We start from the raw sequence: 26,651 nt of genomic DNA, 5'->3' as shown, positions 1-26,651 counted from the left end.
AACAACGAGCACTGGCTGGCTGATTTAATGAAATGTTATTTGCTGTTTTTAACTTGAAAGATTTCATACTATGTGTGTGTGTGTCTGGAAGGGATGAGGAGAGGGGCGCAGGAAAGAAGGTCATGAAAATATTTCCTGACTGCTAGGTAGACTGGTACAACAAACTCAGGATGCTTTCAGGCCACACTGCATTCACTTTATCATTGAAAAGACAAAGCTGCTTCTTCGTATCAGTTGTGGGAACATTAAACAAAAAAAAACATCCCCTACAAAAGCTCCAGACAGAACTATCAGTTTTAAAGTGTTATAACCTCTCTTAGCATATCCAATTTGATGGATCTTTTCCAGCATTTCCATTTGACAAGGAACAGCGATCACTAGCCTCATCCTTTGGACTCTTTTGGTGTGTTTTTTTGTCACTGGTAGGTTAACTTATTGGTATTTACAAAAATAGCAACACAGATTCTGCCACGAGAGATCTAATGTTCCTGCTTCAGATACTGAACATGACTGTAAAATGCAAACATGTCAATTGCCAGTAAATAAGTTGCCTGAAATCTCAGAACTAAGCAAAGTCTTTTCAATTTACTAGACATGGCAAATCATTTCAGTGCACACGTACATTTGCTATCAGTCTGTAACCTTTGATCACAGACTGCAGCTTTTGTCTCAGTTCCAGAAATAGAGAACTCTGGACTGAAAAGTGCATGATAGACTTTGAAAATTGTTGCAGATGCATTCTGATAACTCCTGGCAAGCTACACTGAGCTGTGCTCAAGGAATTAGGCTATACATTACGCTGTCAGCTCTTTCAAGGGTACATGAAATACATCCAATATCACCAGGGAACAAGGCAGTTCCCACCACGTTCCCTTCCTTCTGGCCACAGAAGAGAGGTAAGGAGCTGGCACCAGGTGAAGTCTCACAGCAGAGACTCTTCCTCTTACCTACAGCCATCCCCCTTGGCTAGCAAGCTTATTTCAGAGCTGCCTTGTGCTAAAAGTACAAACCAACTCACCTTAGCAGAGTTTTTAGTTGCGTGGACTTAATTAAAAAATATTCCATTAGTTCTTTTTAAATATGCATTCTCTTTATCATAGTATCATAGTATCACAGTCTCGTGCGGGTTGGAAGGGACCTTAGAGATCATCGAGTCCAACCCCCGGGATTCGAGCCTTCTGTGTAGCAGAGCGGCACTTCAAAGTTAGTTAGTCCAGAATAATGACCAGTATTCTCTTAATATTTACAGCTATTTTCTTCTAAGGTTTCAGGAGTTGTCTTCATTACCTTCACTTCTAACTCAGACAGGTTTGAGAAAATCTGTGTGCTAAATTCTCTTCCAAAAGTAATATACTTAATTACAAATGCATGTGATGGTGGTAATTATCAAGATCTAGCATCTAATAACTCAGCACACCACTTCTGATGTCAATCACAATGATTTTTTATGTTTTATTATTATGACTCTTTAACAAATAAAATCTGATGCAAATTTACACCTCACTTCATATACAGAATTAACTTATCTTCTTATTAGAGCTATCTGAGAAATTTGGAGGGAATATTTAGAAATAGAATAAGACACTCCAATTCAGGAATTCATAATGACCTGAATTTCACAGGTACATCTGACATAGTGGTTTTATGCACATGGTGCATTCAGGTCTTCTAAGTATTCCCCCAGTAATGATGTGTGCTCATTCCTGTCTCATTACTGAGAATAACACTGCTGAGACAGCAGAATTGGATTCATGTGAAATTAGAATGGAAAGAAATGGAAAGCAAGGCAAAATATGAAGTAAACTGGGCCAGAAAGTTGTTTCCATACCCATGAACACCTAAAGCACAAGGTAAAACCAACAAACAAACAAAAAAAAAACAACTCAGTTATGGATACTGGGCACTTTCTAACATTACGTGGGAATATATTGGAAGAGATGGGTTGGGAAGGGAGAAATACTCCAACAACTCCAAATGATTATATAGATTCATCTCTGGGCAATATAAAAAACTACTGTCTTACCTCAAGTTTATACGCCCTATCCCTGCTGAGGGGCTCCAAAGGAAAACTCAGGTTATTTGCTTCTGCCAGAGAGCGCAAATCAAAATAATACTTGGCATAAACACTGGAGGGAACATTAATATTGAACTGCAACAGCTCCAGAAACTGGCGTTCCAGCTCATTCCTGTAGAGAGAAGATAAATGTGAAAACATTTTTCAGCCTGTGCATCCTGAATGTAATTTACTTTAAATTGCAAATGCTAGTAACCAAGTTCATTTCGTATTCCTGACAGATGCAATTATCCAAGTCTAAATTTTGAACTAGTCTACCAAGTTCTATAAGCATACATGCTCTGGTGAGGAATATTAAAGTTGCTGCACCTTGCAGCTGCTACTGCTGTGCTAATCAAACCTAAACCCAAACTTTTGCCAGCAGAAGAGACCCTTTAGTTAAGCAAGCAAAGCTAGGAGAAGACTAAAGCCAGGGAAATGAAGTTCTTGTAGTTTCTGCCGTGCCTCCACTAGGTGGATCTGCAGACACAGCTATGCCAACACAAAGTACAGACATGCCCTAAATTTGTCAGACAGCTCTCAGAGATGTTGCAAATTATCCTAACATACAAATGACTGGACAACTTGTTTATTCTCTCTTGGCTTTCATAATAAATCACTTAAAACTAGACACGGGAAATCTGATTTCTTCAGCGTACCATTTGTCTGGGCTTATGAGCTGAGTACAGCAATTTTTCTCTACTATTTGCAAGAAAAATTCACCTTCAGTACCTCAAAAAATATGCTTTTCAAAAGAATGGATAGGAGCAGCCCTATAGTAACTAAATATCCTACACAATACATACATTGGGGCACTTGATATACTTAAAATAATGATTTCAAGATACCAGAAACAACAAATAGAGTAAATTTTGCAGAAGAGTATGATGATTCCTAAAGCTCAGAAAATTATGTATGATGTTCTGTAAGATAAGTTCATGCTTAATGATTGACAGTAGTTTAAGATTTAGGTGTAGAGTTTTCCTTGCCTTATTAATATAAGTAATTATAAGTACCAAGCCCTTACTTGGTACAGACCAAGTCACATGACAACTGTAAATAAATAGTGATAATCATCACGTCAGAGATAGGAGGAAGGAAATGTTTGGAAAAACTGGCAGTTGGAAGAGAAACATCCTTAGATCAACAAGCACCCAACTCTTCGCATTGGGAAGCATTCGCAAGGAGCTCCAAACACAAAGCTCACAAAACAGACCATCAAGTTCCATACTGAAAGAGAGCCTGTGCTCCCTAAAGGCTGCTGGCTCTGTCCTCTGTTTTAAAGACTCTGTGTTTCTAACTTTAAGGACAAGGACTCATCACTGGCCTGTTTAGAGGGCATGAAGCTCTCTACAAGAAAGAGGACTGGTGGTAGCACATGAGACCAGGTCTGCCATTGGAGTCATGCTTTTATCCTGCTGATGTGCAGTTTCTAACAGCAGCACCACCATGTGTGTTTGACAAAAGCAAAACTCTTTTTTTTTGGTCCATTCCCTCTCATATCATCTCAGTATGTCCCTTAACCTGCCTTCCAAAAATGCCCTGAGATTCAGCAATTTCAAAGCTTGTATTTATAACCATACTTGATTAATACCGTCATATCGCACAGTCAAACCTGCCAGCATTTGCTTCAACCTGTTCAGAGCTCTACTTTACCCAGTATTTCACCTTCAAACACACTGTACAAGTGCTGAGATTTGCATTGAAGAAGGAGTTAATGGAAAAAGAACCTTATTCACAAAGCACGCAAATAGTCAAGAAAGCATTACCAAATTGTTCTGTATGCCACAGAAATTGAAATGCTATTATGTACATTTCTGATGTCTGGTTTGAAATGACAGTTTTCCCCAAAAATAATGAGGCTTATCCACAGCACACCGTAGCAATGAAGGGTTTATGTTTCTTACTCTTGTGCAGGAAGTAAAGATCTTATTACAAACTATTTGTTAGTGCAAATCTAGAGATAACTTTTCCAATATACAAGAAATGAGAGCTATTCAGTTTCTAAGCATCTTACCTAGAAGTGTATGACATGCTGCATTTTAAGCAGTCAGCTGTTTCCCAGCTTTGAACCTTTTCCTTACAGATCATTTTTAGACTAGCTATAAAGTAGATTCTTAGTAGCTTTGATTTAGAGCAGCTGTAGCAGAAATGCTTCATCTTCACTGCATTGCGAGTGCAAACAGATTCAAAAACTACACTGTCTAAATAAACATTTTTTTCTTGTTTACTTCCCCCTTCTTTTCTCTCCACTTAACAGAGTGTAGCCACAACATAAACACAAAACAAACAGAAATGTAAATAAATATAAATAGTATTCTGCCACAGTAAATGCATTTCAGTGACTACAATTATGATGTAACTGAGTTAAAGTAGAAACAGGTCTACATATTTTTTAATAGAAACACCTCTCCCTGTTTAAAAGAGCTTAGAAACACAGAGGTACTGTACTAAAACCATCTCTTTAATCATTCTACTGTCACTAGTGCTTATGAAAATGGGAGTGTAGGTGTAGATTCACACTATCACTCTCTGAATGCACTACTCTGTGGCCTGTTTAGGAACGTGGCCTCACAAATGTGATCCCAGCACCATAATTCCAGCTTCTGCCATTCTATCACCATTCTCTTGTGCACATTAACTCAGATAAGAACAACTGTGAGCTGGTGCACGGTATGTGACTCGGCCCTGAATGTTATGAAATTCAGGCACTTCACCAAATACATGTAATACCAACTAACCAACCAACCACGAGTACTTGATTATTTAATGGGATAAACATTCATTTTAGTATTTGTAACCACTGAGATCTTAAGTATATTTATTCTTATCACAGTTCCTTTTATTTCTGTTGCAATATACTTTTAAAACGACTGGGAAGTATCTAGCCACATACTGCAACTCTGTATGTGCCACCATAATACATTTCTGAAGAATGCCATTGTGTAAAAATAAAAGAAGGGAAAGTTATCGAAATGAATTTTCTCTTTGCAAGTTAAAATATATACTTATATTAACCTTGCAAACAAATTCAGCAGGATATGGAAAAAAGAGTATTTGAATAATGACAGAAATATGTGAGTGATCATTCAATGGTTGAGTAGTGGCAGCTGTAAGTGCGTGGCTGTCTACAAGTTTTTATAATCAGAACAAATCTTCTTGTGTTACACATTGTTCTACTGTCTGTGCAGAGAACTGACATTACTGTAAAGGTAGCTGAACTGAAGATAAGCAGGCTTATCTTATGTCTTTTTGTGTGTGGCTTTTTTTTTCCGTCAAGTCATGACTTTCAATGTTCTGCAAGTTCACTGAGTGTGAACATCCAGCAGTAAAATACAGTTTAACATAAACAACAACAAAACTATGTACATAACTGTCCAGTGGACCTCGTGCCACATATATCAGCATCCACCAGATCTAGATACAATGCAGACACACAACCTTTATAACATTTATGAGATAACTTCCCCCCTCACACACACAGACCATGGACAAAGACGAACACACTGGACTCACATGTCTTCAACTGTGATATCTTTCAGGATCTGGCAGTAATCCACATTCCACACTGCTTGGTCGTCCCAAACTTTGGATGCCAGCAGAATAGCACCCAGTACAATTCGCTTCCAGTTTGCTGGACAAATATCTATCTCTGCATAAGTTAGAAGTCTTTCAAGATATACCTGTGGAAACACGTGAAAATCAAGACTTTTTCATTTCTACTTAATTGCAGAAAAATATTAAGAAAACTATTCTAATAAACCCATGTCATGGTTTTGTAATTTTGTAATTTTGCTATCAGTATTCCACATCATAACCCATTACAGCAGTTTCAAAACAATAATCTGGTCTAAAGAAAGTTCTTTCATAAAAGCTGTAGGTTTAATGGATACATGTATGCCAAGATCAAGACTGGATATGGTAAATTCATGTTTTAGTTGACCTCTGCTTTCTGACCACAAAGCAGAAACGAAACTGTTATTTTTCTATCCATATTTGTTGCTAACATATTTGTACATCTGAATGAATTCAAATGAGAGTTTAAATAAATTATTAAAATAATAACATAAATAAAATGCCAACTAATAATGTGGAAGGCAAGCACACGCTACCAATTGTAGTTATTAGCTATCATACAAACAACCACGGCTCTAATTCCCAGACAGTTATCAGATATGGCATCATGTCATGTAGGTCCCCTCTAGGGAACCTGTGCAAAATATCACTAACTTGACTGGCAAGAGCATCAAAGTCCCTAGAAATAAACAAATGGTCACTGCAACACAAGGATTCAAGACGGAAACTCAGAAAAATGTGTGCGAGTGGGTGAGGTGAGAACAGCACTGGAGACTCAAAAGACTCACTTCTCTAAGGAGTGCTACAGAAATATGTACAAAAACCACAGAAACACAAAGCTCAGTAAAAAGGCAGCAAATGCATCTCAGCAGAGCCTGACTACTTGATGGGTCAGTTCCAAAGGCTGCCCTATGCTTCTTAGGCAGCCCGTGTAAACCCCTTACTGTTAATACAAACATACTTGTTGAACTTAGTAAGCAAAACTGCTCCTTGAATTATGAGCTAACAATTCCTGGAATTGTCCCAGGTAAGTGGAATGCTTGTTTAAAGCAAAACTAACACAGGGAGCCTTATAAGTAGGAAGTGCTGCAGTACCACACCACTCAAATTAGGGCAATGGAAATTAACTTCATTTGCTTTACAGCAATGTTCAACTTGACCCCTTACTGTAATTGCAAGCCCCGTAAATTTCACCTTTCGAGGTCATCTTGCAGAAACACTTGCAGAAGTTTACTGAAGTCCTCAGATAGCGTGAGAATTCAGCATAAGGCAGGACTAGTCTCCAATGATGTTTATGATATCCTAACAGTTAAGTTCTTCAACTTTCACCCAAACCCCTCAGGTACAGTCACCGTCCTCCTTACAGCCCTCTGCTCTAGCTGCAGGTCAGGGGGAAGCAGATGGCTCTGCAGACGGCAAACCTCAGGCAAAGAAAAGTATGGAATGTACATGGGCTTCTGCCCTACACAGGTAGGGTACATTTGTGAAAGCAGTAAAGGCACAGACAAGCTCTCTTTCCTACACACACAAGAAAGCTCACTGTGACAAAAGGAACTCCACTCCCAACCCAAAGAAGGAGGTTCTGCATACTCAGTAGCCTACATTAATTCAGGACTGCTGCTTCTGGCTGCTGCAAAGATGTGCTGAATCAGTACAGACTTTTGGAGAACGGCCAGGTGGCTCTCAGCCCATTTGAAGAAGGCTGGTGGGCGATCAGTCACTGCTGCTCAATCCCAAACAAATGCGTGGCTGGTGGGAGAGCAACACCTGCTTTGCTGGCAGAAGCAAGTGAGTCTTCCTGTGTGCAGGCAGACACACTCCACATCAAGTATAAAAAAAATATATATATCTCTGGAAACATTGATCCTGTTATGCTAAGTGTGATACATGGAAACGCCACTTGCATTCACCTTAGTTACACAATGAAGTCTACACATTAACATCTTAAACACAGGGGCTCATTTTCATAAACATGGGGTGTGAATCACAGACCGGGGATTCTGAGTTTACTCCATGGTTTAATATGTATTTGTGTGTTGTGATGAATATCACTCAATGTTCAAAAGCAAAAGATCTAGATTTTCCTTATGACCAGCTGCTATGAGGCCACACAACAAAGCTGAGTTTTAAAAGCCCGCTGTGGAAAAGAACATTGCAACTCCTGACTCAGGTTGGCAGTAGAAATTTATGTATACACTGAAATATTAAAAAGCTCAGAAGGCAACGTGAAAAACTTTTAGTAAAAGAGTACAAAAGCCTCATTTCATCTCTGGATTATTTCAGCAGGTATTTCTGTACAGAAACAGAACTGATAATAAATAGAGATTTTAGAATCAAGAAGAAATATGTTTTTAAAAAATCCATGATTTGCCTTCACCCACTTCTAACAGTTGGATTCACGCTTAGGAATGCATCTAAACCTCAAAACAGATTGAAGCTGTAAGTTTTCTGTATCATTCATACTTTGCTGTGCTTCTTCTCAAAGTGAGCTTTGGTGAGCAGCGCTTCCCTGAGCGCTTCTACATATCTGAAAGCTGAATTCCAAAAAGACAACAGATTAATTCTGCCTTAATCCAACCCCACGTTCTCCTCAAATAGTTTAATAGCTTCCAAGAGCCATCTTCACAGCACCTATCATCATTCACTGTTCTGTGACTGTGTGTTTTCAGATTTATGCAGAGCGATAACAACAGTATTTAAATGATTAAGTTTTCTGATGGGACACAAAGAGAAACTCTCATTGGTTCCAGTCAACTAACATACTGTCCTGAATTTCCTCAGTTTGCAAAGAACAAGTATAAGCAACACCAACAACACTAAAAGCTTCAATACTAATTTGTCACATATTTAATTTCCTAGTTGAAATGAAAGCACAGTTCTGAGCTGGAAAATACAGGCATTGGCCCACCAATACATTTCCATTAAAAACTCTGTACCCAAAGAGTATAACGCCTCCATTATAAATTTACTGTGTTTGAAATGAAACATGCATTTTATGCAATTGTGAGCCCCCATACAGCTCTCCATGGACAGCACTTGCACCTCAGTAGAGACAGCGTAATAACTCACGCACATTTCAGGAGATAACCTGCACAGAGTTAAGAGTTCAGAAAAGCATTCTTTAATTCTTACTTTTCAGCTTCCCATAAATTTCCACCAGTATTTTGCAATGATTGACCTTTGAGCTTGTAATGGCAGTAAATGCTCATTTAATCATGAGTGAAATCAATTAGACAATTTGCCTTTGTTAAGAATTCATTTATCTGAATTAATGAGAATTTATTTCTTCTAATTAAATAAAGTTACCACTCTGCAGGTAAAGTTATTCCCAAATTGGCTCAGACTCTGGAGAGGTTCTTTAGCTTAGATGCAGCACCACAGGCATGTAATCAAATGGCTTCCAAAACAATTTCAGGTCCAGATGAGGTATAGATCTGATGCGTTTCTACTCATATCTTGAGTTAATTGATCTTCTGGACTTGAAATTACTCCATTCTGAGTTAGTCTGGATGCCTTTGATCTTCATTCCCAATATTTGGACATTCAATAGCATGATAGAGAACCATTTAGGCATACGTTACCAACTGAAGGCCTGGAGGCTTTTTTCTCTAGAAACAGAACTGCAAAATGGCACAAGGCTAACCAGATTGGCAAGCACATCCACACTGCAGCAGTGATATGGCTCCAGCAGGACCTCTGCTGAGCCACACCTATTCCCTGGGGTAATTATGTGCAGTTGGGTGAATCCAACCTGGTCTTTTCCATAGTAACAATCTCAGAATCCAGTGCTGTTCCAGATATGTGGGATGTCCCACCTCCCTGTGATTCTGGATACCAGACAGCTGGTTACACAACATGCCAACTAACAGCATGTAAATTCATTTGAAGAAACTGAAAACTAAAGACTGCATTGAGGAGTTCAGTTATAGGGTGAAGCAGTATTTCATTTTGTCCACCTCAGAGGACATTACATCATATTTTGTCTATTATGCCATATTCTCAATTAGGAAGTCAAGTTAAAATACTTGAGGTGTATTTCTCTTTCTTCCCTACTCAGGAGGATATATGCCGAAAATGAAAGTGTCAAATCAACTCATTTCAATGTTTCATAATCCAAAGGCACATTCAAGTTTTACTAAAATCTTAGTATGGGATTCTTTTCAAAGTTTTGTTTTTCTTTGTTACTTAATTTTGGAACTGCTTCACATAAACCTCCAATATCCCACTGAAATCCCTTACCACACTGGAGCCGCAGTTTAAGGACCACAAATCCTGTAATTCTTTATTATTTTTTTTCCCCATTTCATAAAACAATGTAATGCTTTCTTATTATTTGTGAAGGTTTTGTGATTTTTATCTTCAGAGAAATTCAGAACTCAGCTGGTCAGTCCTTGCACAACCTCATTCAGCTGGCCATGCGCTAAATCGTTCCGTGATTCTGCTGTATGAAATATTGGAGTTTCCTGTGGTGTAACACAGAGGTCAGAAGATGCTCATTCTCTTTATGTATGAGTCTTGGCAATCACCAAATAAGGTCACCAGTGTTTGTGGAAGAATTCAGAATTTTGAGGCAGCAGCAAGAATGCAATATGACCTTTTCTCATACTTTTTTTTTTTTTTTTTTTTATCACTTTCTGTCAAACTCTATTTTACCAGTAAAACTTTAATAGCTTTAATCAATACTGACACATAGAAGACTAAGTTCCCGGTATTTTAAGTTCCATAATTGAAAATCTACAAATTAACATGTGTTTGCAACAACCTGGTTTCCTCACTCTCATTTAAACTCGTTCACAACCTCACTAGATAACTTACATTAGTAGTTGCAGAAGGAAAGAATAAGTTAAGACATTTTCTATTTCATAACATCATAAAGAAGTAAATACACTGCCATGTCTTTTTAATGAGCAAACTTCAGAATGTCACAATGCCTTGAAACTAAAAATAGATCCATGTGAAAAAAAAAATCATAATTGATGGTGGACCCCATATAGTCAAATTATGGTTCTAAATCCAGTCACTAAATTGCCATATGTTCTACATTTCCCTAACACGACTCTCCAGAAATAACTGTGCTTTCAATTGCCCAGCTGGGCATTTAAAATGTTCTATAAAGATCTGCTACCATCCATTTGGTGGAAAAAGACATCAAATCATCACCATCCTTGCAGTTTCATCCAATTTTCATTTTTGAGACCAAATGTTGAAACATAATAATGAGTGTAGTCGTAAAACTCTGAACATGCAAGTAACTGAAAAGTAGCATTGAAGATATTTGTAAGAAGCAATAATGGAACTGAGAGCAAAGGTTCACCCCTTTTGTGATGATGTTTTCTTTAAACCAGTAACTCATTCTTGCTTCATTAAATAAAACATGCAAAAGTGATCCTTTATCAGCACTTAAAAGCAAAAAATATTCCAGAGAAAGGAAACAACTAAGGGCTTCCTCCTTCCCTCCAAATAAACAAAAAAGAAAATTATTCTCAAATACTACAATTCTTATCACATAGTTCAGCAATATTAGTTCAAAAAATATTCTCTCTCTGCATAGTTGCTAAAAAAAAAAATAAAAAAAAAAAATGACTGGAGAGTACAATAAGAACCAGCAACATCTGGCTGGATTAATTAAATCCCTGTTTTTCATAAGGAGAATTTACTCTTACGTACTTCAATTTTCAAATTTCCCAATATCAAATCCCTTCAGTGACAGTATGAACTCTGCAATGCATTTCAAAACACTCTTCTCTGAACTTTGCAGAAGTAATTCCAATCACGTATTGAATGAATTTAGACATCATCATGTCTGTGCTGAGTCTATAGAGTATTTACCTATGCAAAATGTAACTTCTCTGAAACTGTTATGCATACTGAAGTTTCTCTAGTGACTTAGACTTGACCTACTTGCACAAAACTCACAAAGTCATGTGAAGACAAAGCAGAAAACTCGGACCATTCTCTTCAGGTCTATTTAACAAAAATGTATTGTTTTCGCAGAACAGAACAGCAAAGAGCAAATACTCAGTTCTCCTGACACATGAACACTATTGTTTTTGTGTTGGTATCGATAATGTTCCTATTCACATTTTTCTTTGTTATCTAATTAATCTACTAATGTAAGTGCAAGGAGATATTGCAGACAACTGGCATTTCTCAGTCTTAGCAAAGATGGGAATACTCTGCATCAGGGAAAAGCAAAGGTTTTCTCCCAGTCAGGTCACAGAGTCCAGTTCAGCTGTTCAATGGGAAAAATCTTTTTTTACAAGACAAAAATAAGCAACAGAAGTAATTATTAAGCTAATATTATTCTCAAGGTATTATTTTATAAATAAATAACGTGAATTAATATTTAATTGTTTCAACCTGAGATTTTAATTTTTCACCTATCAATATGGGAAACCTCTTGGCAGCTCTGAAGGCTGTGTGAAAATTAAATCTTTTGTTTAATTATAAATTGGCTTTGCTGTAACAGCGAGACTTTAATTGAAATATTTTAATTAAGTGCTTAAGGCAATATGATGCTGACTTTTTTTTTTGCTGGAGAATAGCTTATCTAATGGTCTAGAGTATCACATTCACCCTGCTCCTATGCTGCATACAGACTGCTATATAGCCAGTTCTAACTGCTCATTCTGCCTGGCTAATGGCATACAAGAAGACAACAAGTGCATCCAACTACTCTTCTTAGTTTATGTTAATAATTTGGGTAGTCTAGGTAGTAAAGAAAAATGGAGGTTAGGACTGCTTAAAAATAATTAGAGTGAAATAGAATAGCTGTAGCATCTAGTTCAGAATGTATCGTGATCTCCACAGTTATACCTCCTACCTCCTGGCAGCTCTCCCCCAAGGAACAAGTGACAGACCAGGGTATCATGTTGCTTTCTAATGCATGATCAGACAATGGCAAAACACAGGTTTCAGCAGTGAGTGCAGTTCCTTCCTTCTCCAATCAGGATATCACAATTAATAACATTTGGAGGATTCATAAATAGCACTATCAACACTATTAAGATATCGGAAATGCCGTGGGGAAGAGGGGATTGATTGCTTTCTAGCCAACTAATTTCTACATCTGAACATTTCAGAAACAATATGATCTGTCTCTGAGGCCTCTTCTGATGATGATAACTAATAAAGAAATGGGATCTAAAAGAACAGAGGAAACAGACCAACAAGAACAAAATTTCATACCTGCAAAATTCTCCAGCTTTCTGGGAAGAGTGGTCAGGCAGTTACTACTATCTCGAAAACATGGGTAACAATAGCAGAACAGTAATGTTGACCACCTACCCCAAATTGCCTGCAAATATCTGCATGGCAACTTGGAGAATCAGATTGTAAGACAACATACCAGGTATCGGTGTTAGGTAAAAAACACTAAGCCATTCAAAGTTTCAAGTGCTAACAAGTACAGAAACTGCAGTATGACAAAGAAGTTAAAAACATTTGTATCTAATTGCAATCATAGCAAAAGCAGTACCTCACAAGGAAGCCACATGAGAAACAGAAGAGGCAAGGAAATACTTACAAATGAGAAATACTCAAACATGCTCATGAGTAAAGATTTGTGGCTAAGAATTTTCCATGCATTGCAAAGACAGGAAGATACTGTTATTTAAAAAAAGAAAAAAAAAAAGCCCTCTTCCTTTCTACTAAAGAGTGCCCTCATTGATCAAATAACCTGAGATCAAATAACAGATAATTACAACAAGGCTTCACTGCATTTGACAGTAGATTAATTAAATAATACAAGAAAATACTGATTCACACAACATAACTTGCCTCCAGCAGAAAACACTCAGGAAGGAAAAGAAGGGCAAGTACTTAGAGCAGTTATGTAAGAGACAGACAAAATGTCATTTCAGAAAACAAGTAACGGGTAGGTCAACTAACTAGGTAGAGCAATACTTCAGAATGCAAGGGTGGAGCACCGTGGGGTGTTTCTTGCCCTATTTCCCTCAGATTCCTGTTCCGTTCTGGCTACTACAATTCATTTTGACTGTCTAAGGGAGAAAATCCTGACAACTAATTTCTTGCTCCTGGCTTCTAAGATTAACAGAGAAAAGGAATAGGTCTTGCTTTCAAAATTCATGTTCTCAAATTTCACCTTGTACTATCTAAACTACACAAAAAAGCTATTATGAAACCACATGTTGTATTTGTGAAAAGCACATTTCATTGCAGTATTTCTGTGGCCAAAATTGTGCCTGAAAGCTGAAGAGATTTGACAGGATATAAATTTCAGGAAAATGAAGGAATTCTCAGCTGGTAGAGATCACTTTAGCTCCTTTAATCCACATAGCTATGCTGATCCACACCAGCTGAAAATCTGAGCCTTTTTTGTATTATGCTATTTTTAAGTAGCTAAACTTTAGCCTTGAGCACAATTGTTCCACTCAGTGCAGTCCTGAAAGACAAGTACAGCAAAAGTAAAAAAAAAAGGAGCCATCACTAACATGTTTCAGTCACCAACCAAATCCTTCATCTGTCCACCAATTCTTATTAGTGCTATTAGATTACCTACAGCTGTCCCCCGACTCTCTGTTGGGAATTACAGCAATACACAATAAACCCCCCAAAGTGGAAGGATTTCTGCTTTTAACATTCCCTCCTGTCCTGACTGCTTTTGCCACCTGTGCTTTCCATTAGCCACCCTGGTGGCCTGTAATGCTATAGCTCCGTGAGGGCAAGACGAAGCCCCAGCTTTTGTGTCACGCGTTATCCAATCTTTTCTTTGATCAGTTACTCTTCCCATGAAAATAAACTGCAGTATCTCTTCCCATCAAGAAATTCCTTTGGTCTCCATGGTGAGAAAAATTCCCCTGGCAACACCTCCATCTATTAAATCATGCAAAGCAAGCTTTGGGAACAAAACTGAATCTGCTAGATAGCTGATGTCATCTCGCAGACACTCACCAGGGTGACAATGGCACATTCAGCAGTCAGTTGAGCAGCACTGAACAACGTCCGAACAAAGCGGTAAATCTGTTTCTGCTCTGGATCGTGTTTGTCATAATCTGGTGGCACTTCGGATTTCTAAGGAAGAAATACTTTCAAATAAGTGGCTGAAACAAAACGAAGCGGACACAGAGGCAGTTCACACAAAAAGGAAGAAATGAATGAACTTACCGAAAGGGGATGAAGGTTTTCATCAAAAATATCTAAGAGCATTCTGCCGTCTGTATCCCTAGAAAGCATTAAAACCAAAGTAGAGTCATTATCAGAACACAAAATCAAGCAGCTCACAGATGCAAGAGTATCATTAAAGCTCCAATACTACCCATGCTGTGAGGTACTTCGAAATGCTGCAGAAATGTAACTTTGGACACACTCCATCATAAAGCTCACATGAAATCCATATTATAAAATATACAACAATTTTCAACATTTCAACACCCAAGTACAAAAAGCTTTTGCACTCTCTACTGCAGGCTTTTTTTCACAACCCAAGGATGTACTATGATAAACTTCTAACATAACAAAATCAACTCAGCTCACTCTTCCTTTCTTAACTTCATCTTGCTGATCCTCACCTCATCTCTTAACTAATTTCTCCTCCTCCTTTACTGTCAAGGCCAAGAACATTTGCAAATACATGACACTACTGTTTACACTTATACCTTCTTTAATATATATGCACTTTAATTCTGTTTCTTTGGAAGACCTTATGCTATTAATGATTTCTGAAAGCAGAAAGTATACAAAAAAACCCAAAACCTTAAATCAAAATAATATTCGTAATCCTTGACTTAATTCATGATTTCTCTCATATCTCTGTTGTTCAAGGTCAACATGAAAGAGGATGCAACTTCACCTCTAGCATCCAGAAAGCAAGTTAAATTTTTGCTGTGTGTAACCTTAGCAAGAATGCTGACAATCTCAAAAGCAAGTGGTATAACAGTGCCAGTTAGAACTGGACGCTTTCTGGACAGATGCATCCATGTGACTTTCTTAATACAATACCAGCTTTATTTATTGCATCCTCTGGTCACAAAAGTCTTCAGAGAGAAATCACTGAATATGCTTTCTGTCTTTATCACCAGCACATACCTCACAGAGCACACAGACATGAGCTTTACGAACAAATTCATGTCTACAAAATGTAATCATCGGTGGATAACAGACTCAAATTTCAGTGTCTGAACACCATTATTGCTTCTGCTATAAAGTCTGCTCACACTGGAAATCAGCACTGTTCTTTTAAAAAGGAGTAGTTAATTTAAAACCAGCAAGCAGACTGAGATAATTAGTTCAAAATTCCTAATCAGCAAGGATGTTTGGGCAGACTCTTTTACTCTACAGGAAAGCGCAAGTCCCCTAATGCAGCACCATAGTGTGTTGGTGTCACCATTGGAGTCAATGCTATGCTACAGTATGCTGTGGCCTTTCACAATGAGAAGACAGAAAGAAAAAACATATTTTGTTTCTTTGTGTGTAGCTGCTGCATGCTAAGAAGGCACCTTGGATTGCTATAATAAAAATCTATCACACCAAAAAATGAATGGATTGGGTTTTGTACCTTATTCACTAAAAGAAATCCGTTTTACCTTTCAAAAAGGAATTATCTACTAATTGATCAGAACATTTGTTAGTCTGTCGGGTCCTATTTTGCTTATTTATTTATTCAGCAAATTCAACCTCACTTTTCTTCCAAAAGGAAGCTATGTGTAGTCCCCTGCCTGCTGGACGGTAGCGTGACAAAAGCTGAAAAAGTCAGTCAATGTAACAGTGACAGGAGACAGTGGGAAAAGCAGGAATGCCAATTAGAATGTCACAATCAAAATGTGGGGAAGATATGAAACATACATAGAGTTTCTCTGAAAACTTGCATCTGGGGTTGGTGACGGTTTAGAATACTTGCAAATAATTGTTTTATGCTTTGCATGGGTGACGAACAGATAATTGTTATCAGAAAATAATTTGTTTCTGGCAAAGCAGGTGCTCGATTTGTTTTCTGTCACAATGAACTTTAAGCCTACCCAAGGGCTGCAGCGGTTTCATGCTCCCCAGCCATAACGAACTGAAATCTACCACAAACGTCAACAACTTCCTTTGGCCTATCATGGCAGGAAACAGAACATATGTTTTGCTTATTGCTGTTTCAGCAGCACACACAAACAAATGCTGTTATCACACTGTTATCACCATGTTCCCTCCATTCTTAAATCAGAGATGATAGAACAGCTGCTTTACAACCTTCATTTCAGAGTCATTAATTGATGTACCAGCATTTGCTGCAGTGTCAAGGTGCCACTTCTTACAAAATATCCCATCATTGCACCTAGGACCTTCAGGTGAGAAGTATCACCAGTTCCTGCCGAATAAATTCCCCTTCCATCCCCAAAAGTGAAAGGACAGACAGCAAGTTTCCAAAGAAAATAACAATCAGAACATATCTGTTTTCATGTCACAGACATGGGATCCTTTCTGTTATTCGTGCCTACCCCCTCTGTCTAATTGTTGCAGGTCAAACTTGCATCAGGTTCTGTGATAAGACTATGAATGTGCGTATTTTACTGAAGTCAGTAAAATCAGAAGGAAGTGAGCCTGGCTTCCTTAGGCTCTGGATTTCCTCCTGACTGACTGCGCTCTTGCTGAAGTTCCTCACCCACATGTATTCTCTAACGTGCCCCATTCTGCTGAGCTTTTTACTCAGTTGGCACAGCATTTAATACAGCACTTACAATATTGTTCCCCAAAAGTTTAGAACCTGATTAACTCTGGTATCTCTGTTAGTCAGTCAAGCATAGACAAAACTGATTAGCTGGCTGAACTAACCCAGAGACGTCGGAATGTAAGGGAAAGAGGGAAGCACAGATGGATAAACAAGTAAACCAAGCATGATCATTAATGCTTCATTTCCCAGGAAATTAGATTAAAAGGAAAATATATTTCACTCCAACTTCTGCTTTACAGACTGCCATGTTTCAGTCCAAGGCTCACTGAGATCTTGGAAAGTCTTCTAAGAGTTTTCAACAGGGATCAAGCCCTAAACCTTTCTGCCTTTGTGCACTTCTAAAGGTTTCTTCTGAGACACCAGCTTTGTTTCGCGAAGTGCAGTGTGCTCCAGTGACCTGAATTACAGTCCCATATGATGCAGCAGCTTAACTTTAAAATTAGGAGTAATTCCCTTTGCTCTAGTTGGACTTCTCACAGCCCTGGTGGAAAACTTGTAAGTTGATTTATTAGGCTGAGATCTAAGCCAGGTTCTCCAAGAAGACAGGCTGCAAAGCCACATACACAGAAGTCACTGGAAGTATTCATACAAATCTCTTGAAAAAATCAGAGAATATTATGATATGGTGACTTAATACATCAAGACAATATGGAATTGAAGAAACAAAACTGCAATTTAACAACTACAGTGTTAATTCATGTACCAAGTTACCTTCTTGGAGACCCTGTTTCCTATTCAATTTTAATTGTCAGCTTGACTGAGCAGTGATCTGAAGCACGCTGCACAGGAAGAGACAAGTCAGGACCTGCTCTATTTCTGCATCATCCTGAATTATATTTATTGGTATTGTCACACATACTGTATAATGAATGGCTTATATTTCAAAATCTATTAGCATTAACTGATTGTAGGCTTTCACAGTTAATTTTACAAAAGCATAGCCTGGAAAGATAGATCTGAAAGACATTATTGAGATTTCCCCTAACCACAACTGCAACATATATAAGACAGAAGTGCCCAGGGCATATTATACCAAATATTGAATCATCAGAGGTTTCAAATGCTAACTGGACTTGCAGATTTTACTGATACCTAATCCTGTAACTTTTGTTCCTATACGCAAAATTGGAGAATACATTTCTCTTTCCTAACACGGGAGATAACAGAAAAACTACCCAAAAACATTAAAAAAAAACAACACCAAAGCACAGATTTTTCAGGTTTCAGAAGTCCATTTGTTTTTATTAGAGATCTTCAGTACAAGTATACATACCTGTTTTTGATGTGGTAATATATTGCAAGAGCTACACTGTAAAGAAAAATATAGAGTTAATATTTCATGTATTATTTGCGATGTTAGCACTTAAATTTCAAACCTAGCAGAATGTATGACAAAAAGTAAGCTCAATGCCTTTTTATTTCTGTTCATTATTAGATGCCAGAAAAAAAAAGCTGTAAACAGATTTAGAATATTTGTCCAGCGCACTCAAAGTGGTTCCTTTTCACTATTAAAGTACCTTACAAAATACTCAGACTCCACAATGATCAATGGTAAAACATTATTGATTTCCAGGGTTGAAGGAAGAACACAGCACTGGGTATTCATTCCTATTGTTTGATAAGGGATGGGACTTTGAGCAACTTGGTCAAGTGAGAAGTGTCCAATAGAAGGGAGGTTGGAACTAGATGATCTTAAAGGTCCCTTCCAACACAAACCATTCTATGATTCTATGATGACACTGTAGGTCTAACTTGAAACATATTAATCACCACTGGCTTATGTTTTATACCAACTTGATGTTTAAATGCATTAAGCTCTCGCTCCTTCTATGTAGTTACTCACATGGGCGACTGAAACATTGTGCTCCTGCACTTTTAACAGCATCAAGTTACTTATTTCAGCTTGTGAACAATGACTCCCTGAATAACTTACTGCATTATTCATTTCCCATACTCTCAATCATACACCTAAAAACCTCTGCATATATTCTGCACAAAACAAAGTGTCCTTATACTGACAGAAAGCTAAGTTTTAATTTATACATACAACTGATTGCATTCATATTTGAGACTGAAGAAGACTAAGACTTGGCTTCTCAAAGTTATTCTCTATTTTCCAATTTGTGACTTGAGCTTTATTATAGGGTATCTGCTTCACTAAGGATACAGCTTTAAAGAAAGTTAGAGCAAACGAGCGGCCTCCCTAATTGTTCTAACAACACAAAATCCAACAAAAACTAAAAAGAAATGGGGAGAGAGTTCACTGATTCTATTTGTGGGTGATTTGTTTTGTCAAATTCACTGTAAATTGCTTAAGTCTTACACCAATGCAAAACTGCCTTCTTTCCAATTGAAAGCCTTTTAAAAGAATAACTGATTTTTTTTCTTACATACATATATTTGATAAATTAAAAATTACTGTGTACTCAAAAGACACAATCCTCACTGAGCACAAAAATCAGATTTATGAATGAATTTAATTTGACTGAAAACTATTTAGTCCTAAAATCTAATTTCAAATGATGCCCCCAGGAACAAACTTGCAGCTCCAGTTCATTTTGTGAAAGTGGATGCAAGAATATACATGCAGAGCTCTGCTTGCTGTCCATTTTATTGCTTTTGTAACAAAATGCCAAATTAAATTTAGGAAAATATTTACTCTCCAGAAATCTATACCAGAATCTGAAGGTCTCTCAGAGCTGTAATAGATTAACTCAAACCCAGGTTTTATTTTGCTTTTCATGCACTGGTTCAGCTAGCATTCAGGGTTGCCTTACCTAGCAGCTGACATAGCTTTCCATCACCATACTTATCCAGGCCACTCATTCTGAAGACTGCCAGGTAACACACTACTATTTTAAAGCTGTTAGTGCATAAAATGACCCCAAACAAAAAAAGAAGCCAGCCAAAAACATATCTCTACAGATCTACACGTGGGCATAGTCAGTCACTGGCAGTGATGTCTAGGAGGGGTGCAGGAAATCAAGTTGTTCCACAAAAGCCGTAATCCTGCAGTCTCCCCACCTTTAATTCTGCCACTCACATGGGGAAATGAGGAAGAAAGAAACTCCTCCTCCAGAGGGTTCATATGCCAGAGTCCAGTTCCTCACCTCACATGACCCTTTCTTCAAACCCTCTGACCCCGCACAGTTCCCAGCTCTCCCCATGCCAGCAGCCAGGCCCCTCACCTCCCAGAGGCAGCTCCCAGCCCTGTCCTGAAATGCCACCACTTTGCCCCCCAGCTCAGCACCCACAGCCTGTTTTTTTGCCTGCCCTTTCACAGCCCTGCTGTTGGCACTGCAGCCCCTTGGACCCTCTTCTTTCCACTAACAACATAAGTTCCTGTGCTGAAAGAGGCTTGAAGCTGCATCTCCCTTCACCCCCCTGAAAGGCTGCACTTCCAGCAATCCCTGTGCAAAGGGCTTTAGAGCAAAGAATTGTGAAATTCAGGAGGCAAGAAAGGGAATATCAAAGCCCCCAGAAGATTTCCCACAATTATTTTTAAGTTACTAACTACAGAAAAAGTGTGAGGAAATGCAAGAATATAACCGCAAGCATGATAAACAACAGAAAATGCCTGAATGTTCATTCTCACATGTTTTTCCCCTTACTGTACAATATGTAAAGATTAACACACTATTAATACCTTTTTTTTTTGCTAAATACATTAGCGAAACCTGAAGTGAACATCTGCAGTGTCCCCCAAGGATAAGTCCATGTGGACACCACATACAAAGCTCCTCACTGCTGTGCACACAAGTGCCAGTGTCTCAGTACTGAACAAGGAAATGAATCAGGAGTCAATTAATTTTCATTTCAAGTAGAAAAATGGAAGGAAAACTTGGAAAATTAGCATTTTCTCAGAACCAGAATAAAGCCCTTCCATTTCAAAAGTTTATTCAGATTTTCAGAATTACATGAAATCAGGAACAAGTTCACTCATGAGAACTTATCCACAGCAAGAACTCAACTGAATGCTGAAGCACAAGGATTTCAGCTGCTAGAATTCAAGAACCTTAATTGTTGCTTTCTTGTGAGATACACAGTACTAAGAGTTTGATTCCTCATGAAACTAAAGTCAGAGTAGTACCATTTACTCATCCAATTCACTGCCTCCAAAGCAGGATACAACTAACAAATTTACTGCTTTGAAAACAAAACTCTATGAAACTTGCTGAGTAATGGTTAGGAAATGTGTATACATATCCAGCATACAATTAAGGTTCAGCTAAATATACACACATATACATATATATACATCACACCCACCATTTGATGGTATACTTGAGGTTAGGTTGACTGACTGTGCTGTCATCCAGGAAAATAGTGGAGCAGGAACTGTACTTTCTTCTCAGCTGTCCAGGAGGATGCTATGAAAAACACACAAAAGAACAATAGCAATTACATAATACCAAAGCATTTCTCTCAGATGTAAGAACTTTGAGAAAACAAACTTCTGTCTCTCACAGCAACACACACAGTAACGTGATCATGATTTGAAGCAGTTCAGAAAGTTCAAAAATAATTACCACTGCAGAAATTACAGCTCCTGCATAAGCTCTGCCTAATGCATTCTCCAAGCCTCAACCTCTCCTCTTCCCCTCCCCCCAAAACACCATGAAAATCTTTGTGCAGAATTCCTCAAATCAAATACAAAGATTTAAAAAGAAACTAGGAACAAGTCCTATGTTCCTGTATTTATTACAAAAGAACAGGTGGAAGAGTGAGGATGACACCATGTAAGAGATGAAGACTGGTTTAGAAACAGGTGCAAACAGTGCTTAGAAAAAAAAGAGAATTTAAAACAAACCAAACAAACAAAAACAGAATGAAAGATGGTAAAGTCGCCTTTGCAGTGGCAGTAATAGAAACTAAAAGATTAACAGAGAAAACTCATAAAAATTAGTTCACTAAAATAGACTGTTATATATAGGAAGAAAACCCATAAAAATACATACAAGAAAGTCATATGCCCAAAAAAAGATAAGATCTCCTAATTGAAGAAATTTAAGAGATTTCAATCATAGTTCTGCACTACTGTAAAAATACACTGGAAAGAACAGCCACAAATGGCATTTGATAACACTGCTTATTTCAGAAATCTTCTTATAGAGAGATCTCCTTGAGCTGTGTAGAGCAGCCAGCACTTCAGCAGTCCAAGGAGAACTGCTCCATCATACCAGCTGTCATTATACCAGAGTCATTAAAGCCATTTGATTTTATCCTGATTTATTCTACTTAAACTAGTGAATAACTTGATCAAGAGGAGCCCCTGTCATGCAAGTGAGGGCAAGAGAAATGATGCACTCAACTCAGACTGTGATAGACTTAAAATTCAGCTGGCACGCCCACACAAAATTTTTAATTTGCCTTACAATTAACGTTGTTTCCACAGTTTCAGTTGAGAACCCAATGTCAATATCTCTAGCGGAATGCACGAAGATTTACCAGCTCAGAGTAACTCAGTATCAAGGCTATGGTGCCATTCTGTACATCTTCCCTTGCCTAACTCCAAAACAGGTACTGCTAATAACACCAGCACTCATTAACATTTAGTACATTCACTAGATTCAGGACAGAACAGACTCTTCACAAACCCATATGCATCTAAGTCATCTTTCTTTCTATTTTTCTTAACTACGAGCAAAAGAACATTCAAAGTATAGTTGAAAAAAAAATATATTTTCTGAAGCTCTCACAATTGTAGCAATGTTATGTTAGAAAGATTTCAAAGAAGAAGGATATTTAAAAGCACTGGAAGCATTAATGCCAACAAGTATATTATTTGGCATTGATGTATACGGGGAAAATTACTAGGGTTCTGATGAAAATGTGATGTTTCATTGGTTGGAAGGAAAAAAAGGGGGAAAAAAAGAAAGGAGAGTTATGGACATGGCATCATTTAAAAAACAAACAAAGCACAAGTAAAGTTCTAATTCTACATTTTAAGTGCAAATGTTTTTTATACAGAAGTAGATACCATTTATGATGAGTAGCCTTAGTCCATCCAAAACAAGCACGAGAAAAGCAGAGTAGAACTCTATAGCAATATCACTACCAGATTCAAATTATCTTACACAAACAGAACTTCAATGTTTGAGGCATGCCAGTGATTAGAGGCATGCACCTTATTTCTGAAACTACCACATCACAGACCTCCCCTGGGTTCTCAGCCCACATCACGCTTTGTTAGGCATAGAACTTTTCACATCTCAGAAACGTCTGTGGTGTCTCATGCCTCACTACCCAGCCCACTTGGCAGTAAGGGGCACTTCTGCCAGTCTGAAAAATGGTTCTAAGTGTAACCCTGCCACCATGGGTACACATACACATTTTTGCCATGTGAATAACTAACCAATTGATAAAGCAATGCTCCCAGCTTTTACTCTGATGTCCACATGCAAGCATATGGTAAGCAAGATAACAGATGTTATGCCTCTTCCAAATTAACGGAAAGCGTATTCACAGTTTCATATTCTATCTTGACTAAATTGGAAGAAATCTAAAGTCACAAAGATCAGCCAAATAGTCTTTTTTGAACCTCCATAAAATGCTGCAGGTGAACCTTCTCCACCCTCAAAAAGAATTAGCTCATCATTTAATACCATCCTACACATAAACTCTAATTCAGAGTTCATTTCAATGAAGTAAGTCCACCCAAAATTGTACAGGAGCCTCACATTTCAAATCCATCAAGATTGATTACAAAAATCTTCCATTTATACAAGTCATAGAGGCTGTAACAGATAGGAATCAGAAGAACCAAGACAAAGTATAAAGCCTTTCAAAAAATGAGCCAAATTCTGTATTAGTTGGTTCCTCCTCAGCTTCTGCACCACCATTAAGGCTGACAAGTGAGAAAGAGTTGATACAGTTCCTGTGATAAACCTTCATATGAAACCATGACAGTGAGTACAGGACACATGTGGAGCCTCGACAATTCCAGCTAATACAAATAATTACAAAGGCATCTCATTGATAGGGAGTGGGATACTCATTTACATGTGCTATAACTTGCACAAGTAATATTTTGTCCTCAAGCTGTAATTCAGAAGATATTCGGCTTTTTTACTTCAGCAGGACTCCTGACTCCATCTTACACAGGGCAAAACAAGGATAGCATGGTAGGCTTTTGCCTACCTGCCTGGAAAGCTGAACTCTGTTTACCCACAGATCACTTCCAAATTGGAAGGCTGAAGTAAGGGGTGAATCCACAGAGGTCTTGCCTACTCAGTATTAAATAACGAGCAGTAACTTTGATAACAGAATCAAAGCATTCTTTATTAAATTTACAGATGGCATTCACTTGAACAACAAAATATGTATTAGAAAGGAAAGTTATGATACCAGAACAATCCTGACAAGCCTGGGAAGTGGTCTGCACAAAAACACAGCCCTGATATCTATGAAGAACAGATGCAAGGCTATACACTTCAGAGAAGAACCATCTGTCTAAATATAATATGGCGAACAACTGTTGAGGCTTTCATCAGAAAAGGATGTGCAGACCATGGGACAACAAATACACGCTTGTTAAAAAAAATTTAAAAAAGTAAAATATCATTTGGGACTTATAAATAGAGCTACCTTATGTACAAGGGGATGGACTCTGCTCAGATGGACTATTACGTCCAGTTTTGACTAATATATTTCAAGAGAGATGAATTGATTTGATCATGAAGGATGATTCTGGAGGAAAGAACAGCAAGATCAAACAGACGTTTGAACTGTTTGATTTAGAAGGAACGACTGGACAAGAAGACGACAGTCTTCTTAGAGAACAAAGCTACAACACTTATTCCATGTCATTTTGAAGGGAGTTAGATCATTTTTCTCCATGACCATTGATAAAGGCATGAGAAAGAGCAGCCTTATATTGAAGTAGGGAAAATTAAGAATGGACCTGCAATGTTGAGAGGAGGTAATGCCAAAAAAAAAGAATAATCTTTTTTAATGGCAGGAATAGCAAAGTTCTACCTTGAATGACTTGAACAACAGTAGAATCTTTACAACTGTCAGCGACGGGGATGTGCTGAGACAAAGTAAAACAAAATATGGTGCAGCACTCTGCTCTAAGATAGGACTTTTTTCATTTTGTGGTCTCTTCTAAGGGAAAGGATTCATGGGTCTTGACTCCAGAAACAGTTGTTGTTATCTCATTTCAATCAAAGAAGTTCATTAAAAAGAATGGCATGAAGACTATGGCAACAACATAATACTTATTATATTGTGGAATTTCTTTCTTTACAGGAAAAGAGGTATAATGAAAGAATGTTTTCTAACTTGCTAAGCTTTTGCACGTGCAACAGAACAAGCTGTAAGAGATCCAGTGTACTTCCATTACTTACAGGTGTCTAGCTCTTAAAAACAGCAGCTTGGCATTCATGCACAGCTAGTAAGGAAACATCACTTCTTAATGTTTTTCCCAGTTCCATTGTGAAACTTTCCAACTTTTCAAATCGTAGTTGTGTTTTGTATTTAACATGTTTCAACAGTATGATTTACTTGAATCTTACATAAAATGAATCTTATCAGTAATGGAGAGGCTAAGTTTGCCTGATACTTGGTTTTCTTGGCAAAAGGGCAGAGAAACTAAGTCACAACCATACAAGCTGTGCGAAAATGTTTCTACATACCTGTTATGACAGAAATCACAAGGAATTCCTAACTAATTCATGCTGAATATAAATGAGAGGATGGCTGCCTCTCACGATTCATTTTAAGATCATGATGAAATTAAATTTGCAGAGGAAGGGGATGCATTACGTTTTTTTTCCCAAACATGGTCATCTCAGGGTGCTCCTGGGTAGAAATAACTAACAGAGAGGTGCATGTTGACCAAAACCCTTACACAGAATTGTCCAGAATTGGTACATGCCAGTTCTGTCCTGGATGCTATTTAGCAACTGTAGTATGGCACTCTGCCCTGACGCTCAGCAGCATTTGTCACTTGGGCACAACACTCCTCCAATGAAGCTTTCCAGCTCTTATTCCAGAGCTGCCTTGAGCCAGTTTCCAGTTCAGCAGAGCAACTTCAGTTGTTTTCAGTACACTTTTCCACTTGTTCATCAAAAGATAACCTACAGCTTCTGCATTGATATTGGTATTGTCTCCTTCCATCAAACCAGGTGCCTTTGATTCAAAGTTTCAGAAGGTGCTGTTAAAACATATCACTCCCAAGGAAAATTTGAGGCCATCTTGCGCCCATGTGCAGAGAAATGTCCAGCAGCTTCAAGACAGCAGACCGGCCAAAACATAACTTAGCAGAAGTGTCATAGAAAGGTATACACAAGACAGATTACAACAGCAAGCAAGACTTCTTCTGGCTTGGAAAAGGGAGGTTCTGAA

At 38.0% G+C, this 26,651-nt stretch overlaps 1 protein-coding gene across 4 annotated transcripts in view; it reads right to left on the bottom strand.

Moving 5' to 3' along the window:
* The window catches only part of CCNY (cyclin Y), a 107,567-nt gene that overhangs the window by 5,776 nt on the left and 75,140 nt on the right, over positions 1–26,651 (bottom strand). For all 4 annotated transcript variants that reach the window (XM_085538913.1, XM_015853103.3, XM_085538911.1 and 1 more), the window contains 6 exons: positions 21,573–21,673; positions 18,577–18,612; positions 14,756–14,813; positions 14,543–14,662; positions 5,570–5,736; positions 2,024–2,186 (listed from right to left, as the gene is read on the bottom strand). In XM_085538913.1, coding sequence (XP_085395039.1) covers positions 2,024–2,186; positions 5,570–5,736; positions 14,543–14,662; positions 14,756–14,813; positions 18,577–18,612; positions 21,573–21,673 — 645 coding nt within the window. The remainder of the gene's footprint in view (positions 1–2,023; positions 2,187–5,569; positions 5,737–14,542; positions 14,663–14,755; positions 14,814–18,576; positions 18,613–21,572; positions 21,674–26,651) is intronic.

Source organism: Coturnix japonica, chromosome 2, assembly GCF_054131305.1.
Source record: "Coturnix japonica strain WE chromosome 2, WE-NBRP24, whole genome shotgun sequence".
In the NCBI taxonomy this organism is placed as follows: domain Eukaryota; kingdom Metazoa; phylum Chordata; class Aves; order Galliformes; family Phasianidae; genus Coturnix; species Coturnix japonica.
Note: the sequence above shows the minus strand (reverse complement) of the source record. Positions and strands in the feature narration are given on the sequence as shown.